This window comes from Tripterygium wilfordii, chromosome 16, assembly GCF_013401445.1.
Source record: "Tripterygium wilfordii isolate XIE 37 chromosome 16, ASM1340144v1, whole genome shotgun sequence".
Classification (NCBI taxonomy): domain Eukaryota; kingdom Viridiplantae; phylum Streptophyta; class Magnoliopsida; order Celastrales; family Celastraceae; genus Tripterygium; species Tripterygium wilfordii.
In genome coordinates, this window is record NC_052247.1 from 5,479,577 (window position 1) to 5,486,236 (window position 6,660).

General features: G+C 39.0%; 1 protein-coding gene across 1 annotated transcript; it reads right to left on the reverse strand.

Moving 5' to 3' along the window:
• Positions 1–4,320: 4,320 nt before the first annotated feature.
• On the reverse strand, positions 4,321–6,010 carry LOC119980715 (cytochrome P450 71D9-like). Its single transcript, XM_038823510.1, has 2 exons — positions 5,090–6,010; positions 4,321–4,959 (listed from the first exon to the last, which is right to left on the reverse strand). The coding sequence occupies exons 1-2, from the start codon at positions 5,990–5,992 to the stop codon at positions 4,321–4,323; spliced, it is 1,542 nt and encodes a 513-aa protein (XP_038679438.1). The 5' UTR covers positions 5,993–6,010.
• Between the last annotated feature and the right edge of the window lie 650 nt (positions 6,011–6,660).

Here is a 6,660-nt window from a genome sequence, read left to right on the forward strand (position 1 = left end):
GGTTAGAAAGCTTGGGGAGAGTCTTATCCAACTACCATCGCATGACGATGGATCAATATCGTAGGTGATAGCGTATGTGACTGAAGCAATATCGTAGGTGAGAGGAGAGACCTAATCCGTGTATAGGGAAAATAATGTGACTCCAGATGAGAGAGAGAAACAAGAATCAATAGGAGAGAGAAATGGGAAATCCAATTGCTATTGCTTATATGGATTAGTTTTTGGTCCCACTTATCTAGGTGGCATGCTTATTTGTTGTGCTAGTTGGACTATGGACATTTATGTAACAAGATTCTAAATATGTTTAGCATTTTCGATTAGCGAAAGTTTGTGTTGTGCAAACTTGTTCATTTTAAAAAAATTATATATATATTAATATTTATATTACTACTTAAAAAAAATCGGAAATCATACATTAAGCAACGTGGCATCAAATAAAAATAAAAGCTTAATAGTAATTTAATTGAAATTCTATTAGATTAAATATAGTAATAGGACATACTTGATAACAGTAATTATGAGTAACATGCTAATTTTAAAGGTCATTAAGAGTGTGTTTGGATTGAGAGATTTGGGGGGAAGGGAAGAGAAGGGAGGGGAGGGGGAGAGAAGGGAAGGGAGGGGAAGGGGGATTATTTTTCCCTCTCCCATGTTTGGATAGATAAAAAAAGGAAAGAAGAAAAATTTGTTTAATTTACTAATTTATCCTTATTTTTATGTTAAAATATTATGTACAAGGGTAAAATAGATATTTAACTTACAAATGACTTAATTAGTAATCCCTTCCCTCCAAATGACTCCATTTTGGAGAGAAAGAATTTTAACAAAAATTTAATGAAATCTTCCTGAAGATTGAGTATAATATTGACAGTAAGGCATTAAATTCATCAACCATAGCATGATGCCACTTAGGATCTTTAATTGCTTGACTATAACAAGTTGGCTCAACAGTGTTAATTGTAGCAGCAAGGGAGGGAATGAATTTGGGTTTGGAGATACCAGACTTGGAACGAGTTATCATGGAATGAACAGAAGAATGAGAGGAATTGAATGAAGTGACTGGAATATTGAGAGAAGAACCAGAAGATGAAGAAATGGTAGGTGGCAGTGAAGATTGAGGTTCAGAGGATGTGGAAGTAGGAAAATCTGAGGTGATGGGAAGGGGGAAAGGAGGTTCAGAAGATGGAGAAGTGGTATGTGTCAATGAGGAAGGGATTGTCTTGTTCTGGACAGATGAGTTTGTAGAAGATAGAGGTAAGGCTGATGGAGGAGAGAAAGGGATGTGTTGTGGAGGAGGATCCTGGAAGGAAAAGGTATAGGTTGAGGTGAGACATGGTGGTTCAGATGTGATATTGGAGGAAGGAGAAGAGACCAAGGTAGAATAGGGAAAATCATTTTCATAAAAAATGACATGTCTACTGATATGGACTTTACGAGTGAGAGGATCCCAACATCGATAACCCTTATAGTTGGTTGCATATCCCAAGAAAATACATGGTATTGATCTTGGGGATAGTTTGTGGGAAGTAGTAGCACTTAGATTGGGAAAACATGCACAACCAAAGGGTTTGAGGAAGGCATAATTTGGTTGGGTGTTAAAGAGCTTGTGAAATGGGGATAGATTTTGTAGGAGGGGGGTAGGAAGCCGATTTATGAGATAGATGGAAGTAGAGACAGCATCTGCCCAAAATTGATGAGGAAGGTTTGAATCAATAAGCAATGTTCGAGCCATTTCAATGACATGGCGATGTTTCCGTTCAGCCAACCCATTTTGTTGAGGGGTGTGGGGACAAGATTTTCTAAAAAGAATGCCAGAGGAGGTAAAATGATTATGGAACATATGATTGTCAAATTCTTTGCCTCCATCACTTTGAAAAATTTTAATTTTTCGACTGAACAGATTCTCAACTAGCAGCTGAAAAGCACGAAAGCATTGAAAAACTTCAGACTTGAATTTCATAAAATAAAGCCAAGAGTAACGAGAGAAATCATCCACAAAAATTACATAGTATCGATATCCCAAAAATGAGGCAACAGGGGACTGCCAAACATCTGAATGAACAAGCTCTAGAGGGGCAACAGTACAATGTTCAACTGAATGAAAAGGGAGACGTTTAGATTTCCCTAAACAACATGAAGTACATTGGGTCAAAAATTTGGGAATGCCTAAATAAGAGCATGATTGCCGGATAATGTCAAGAACAGCAGAGTTGGGATGGCCGAGTCGACGATGCCATGAAGTACCAAGAGTAGTAGTGGCAGCTAGAGCAGAAGCATAAGGTTGAACAAAATGAGAGCTGATTGGGTAAAGGTCTCTGTCACTGGTGCACTTGAGGAGAGGAATCCCCGTGATCTTGTCCTTGACACAAAAAAGAGAACCATCAAAATAGACAACACAATTATTGTCTTGACAGAGGCGTTTTATGGAGAGAAGATTATAAGAAAGATGAGGAACATGATAAACATTAGTGAGACGTAATGGTTTGACAGGTGTGTGAAGTGTGGTTGTGCCAATTTTATGTATGTCAAGCAATTGTCCATTACCAACTAAAACCTTTTGTGAGCCATGGTAAGGGAAGGAATTTGTGAAAATACCTTCATTGGGGGTCATATGAGTGGAAGCGCCAGAATCAGGATACCAAACAGACTCAGACGGATCACCAAATGACATAGCAGCAAAAGAACGAGGGAGGTCCGCAGATGTATAGGCAGAGTTATAACGATGATGACACTGAATTGCTTTATGACCAGGAATCTCACAAATTTGACACACATCAACACGAGGAGAAGATCCCAAAATACCAGTTGGAGAAGGTGAGTTACCTGAAGGTCTCTGAAAATGAGCAGGGGGAACATAACCTGAGTATCCATGGCCAGAGTTAAAATTGTTGTGATTTCGGCCACCAGGAGAGTATGTACGACCAGAATAAGAGGTGCCATAACTGCGGCCACGACGGCCACGACCACCACGCCTATAATTTCCACGACCACGGTAGGACTGTGGTGGATCCGAGGAGGTGGTGTTGGCAGCAAGAGCTTTGTGGTCTGGAGTAGTTGATGAGGTGATGTCCTCCATGCGTACACGACGATCTTCATAAGCAATCAATCGACGACGAAAGTCTTCATACAAGAGATCACTGTCAAGATTAGAGATCATAGTGACAAAATCTTTGTAGGCAAGATCCAGCCCAGCTAAACCCTGAGCAATAATATCTGTGTCAGTGACAGAAATGTCGAGGTCACGTAGTTGATCAGCAAGGATTTTGAGTTCCCTGCAGTAGACATCGGCTGTTTTGATGTCTTTGCGAAAAGTGTGAAATTTTTGGCGAAGCTCCAATTTACGAGCCATAGATATGTCACGATAGCGGCGGTGAAGAATGACCCATAAGTCTCGTGCGGTGGAAAGCATATGAACATCGGCAAGAACAGATCGAGAGAGTGTAGCATGGATCCAATTGCGAACAGTCTGATCCATTCGTTGCCATACAGAATAAGAGGGGTTTGGCAAAACCTGGTTGTTAAAGGAAGTTAAAGTTGCTGAGGGACAAGGAATGGTCCCTTCAATGAAACCCAGAAGATCGTGTTGAATAAGTAGTCCACGAATTTGAGTTCGCCATAGTGAGTAGTCATCTGATGTTTCTAATTTGGTGGAGACAATGTGAGTGACATTAGGAGAAGAAGTAGAAGAGGGAATATAGGATGAAGTAGTGTCAAATGGAGGTACGGAAGTAGTGGTGGGAAATAGAGAAGGAAAACCAGGAGATGGGGCTGAGAGAGGTGAAGATAAGTACCCAAGAGGAGATCGAGTAAGCGACGGCAAGGAGAAGGATGAAGAAAAAGGTGGAGGGAGAGTAGTAGAGAAAGGTGGAGGGGGAGTAGATCGAGTCAAATTGGGACTTCCAATGTCTGTAGTAGTTAGAGAAGGTGATCCCGTTGAAGAAGACGAGATCTGAGAGGCGGCGGAAGCCATAGTTATAGGAACCCTAATGAACCTCTGATACCATGAAGATTGAGTATAATATTGACTTGTTGAAATTGAACAATACAGAAAGTATCTTACTTATACAGACCAAAGACAGCTGGTGTACAGCTGGTAAACTAATAGCAAAAAGTATCTTACTTCTACAGACCAAAGACAGCTGGTGTACAGCTGGTAAACTAATAGCAAGTATACACAGTAAATACAGATTATAAGATAATATATCTAATACTTCCTTCCAAATCCCCTCAAATCCCTCCCCTTAATTTTTAATAAACTATCCAAACAAGGGAATTGGAAGGAAACTCTATTTCCCTTCCTTTCCCTTCCCTCCAAATCCCTCAATCCAAACACACTCTAAGGCTCTCAGTAGGAGCGATGGGAGTAGGAATTAAGTAGAGATCATCTTTTCTTCTCATCGTTACACCAAAGGAATCCGTCATGTTAAGATCTTCAAGATTTGTTCCATCGGGGAGTTTCCAATCAAAATGATACAATAATTGTGAAAGCATTATCTCAACATTGGCTAAACCAAACATCATGCCTGGACATATTCTCCTTCCAGCACCAAATGGAATGTACTCAAAATTAGTCCCTTTGAACTCAATAGGACTATCCAGGAACCTCTCTGGGTAAAATCTTTCAGCATCAACCCAATACTCAGTGTCTCTTCCGATTGCCCACGCATTGACAACTACGCGGGTTTTGGCAGGTATTTCATATCCATCGATCACTTGTAATTCTGAGTTTTCTCTTGGAAGTAAAAGTGGAACTGGTGGGTGTAGTCTTAGAGTTTCTTTAATGATTAACTTCAAATACTTCAGTTCAGGAATCGCGGCCTTATCGAAACTTCCTGTGTCGTCGAAAACCTGCCTTACCTCTGCTTGTGCCTTTTTCATAACTCTTGGGTCTTTAATCATTTCTACCATAGCCCAATCAACAGTTGATGATGATGTTTCACTTCCAGCACCAAAGACATCCTTATAAAATGTTTGTATCATATTAGCATATTGAATTCAATTGACAATTTAACAGAAGGAAATTGAATTAAGTAATAAATCATGATATCTAAGGATAAAAAAAAATTGGTGTAAATATGTGCAAGCCAACCTGAATTATAGCTTTGATATTGTTGACCGTCAGTTGGAATTCAGCATCCGATTTATGAAACTTGAGAAGAACATCAACCAAATCTTCAGCTTGCTCACAATATTTCTCGTCCTTGGGCGGTGTTGTCTTGGCCTTGATGTGTTTGTTGATAATGTTTTGAAGAATGTTGGAACTTCTTTGGTGAATGTTTTCTAATCTAGAGCTAACCCCACTAATCAGATGAAGCAACTTCAAGGAAGGAAACACATCTTGTATATTGAATCCTCCTACTAGCTCTGAAGATTCCTTGATAACCGATATGAACTCGTCCTGCTCTTCGGATTTGCCTCCCAACGCCACCCTTGAAACAACCGTATACATCGACGAGAAAACTTTTTCAGTCAAGTTGATTGGTGATCCTCCAACAGCATTCGAGGAAACCCAATCGATCAAGTTCGACATCTCTTGTTCTCTTGTTGATTGAAATGACTGGATTCGTTTCTTTGTGAAAAGCTCCATCAATGAGATTTTCCGTAAGTTTCTCCAATACTCTCCATATGGTGCAAAACTAATGTTAGTGAAATCAAAAGTAAGGATTTTCGCAACATTTAATTTAGGCCTTGAAGCAAACGCTATGTCATGAGTTTTCAACACCTCTTTCGCGTACTTTGCCGAGGAAACAACAAGGGTAGGAACTTCTCCAATTTGTAGGTACATCAATGGACCATAGTTCTTCGCCAAATCGCGTAGAGCAAGGTGGGGATCAGAGCCAACTATTTGATGCAAGTTTCCTATAAGAGGTAACTTCCATGGCCCGGGAGGTCGTTTCGAAGTTGATTTGGATCTTTTCAATATTTGAAACACCATTAACGTAAAGAAAATGGAGCATGCAAGGATTGGGAAGGAGGAAGATTGGATTTCCATGGAGAAAGTAGAGGTTGTGATGAAGAAGATTATGATTGATAAGAAATGTGTGCAACTTTGCAATTTATTTATATGCCATTATGGACAATAATCTAAAAAATTTATCTTACTTGTAGGCCAAGACACAACAACTTGATGACTAGAGTTTTCAAACCTATGACCACGTTGTATTTCCTTGAAATTCCTCTGTTATTTTTTTAAGGCGACAAGACTGGATCTTACTAGTTTGAATTTTGATACTAACATGACCATATTTAACAATACAATAGAGAACTAATGTCGTCCACAAATAATATAATATATGGAGATTCATGAGCATATTAAATATATAATCCTCGATATGTTGTTGTTTGCTCTCTTCTACGTTGGACAATAGAGATATGCCGTTTCTGGATGTTGGGGATAGGAGTATTCGAGTTATTGATGATGTATGTATTTAGGTGTTCCATGATTTACTGTTAGTCCAAAGATCTTAATTCAATCTCATCATTGATTTGAACCATATGAGACCTAAAACAGTAATCCCCACTTATCATTTCACTCATCTACACTCTCAAAAAATGTGCATAATTTAATATAACTTGCGGGTATTCACATAAGAGAATTCCTGATACATATATGTATATATGTATATATATCATACATAAAATATACTTAACATAATTTTT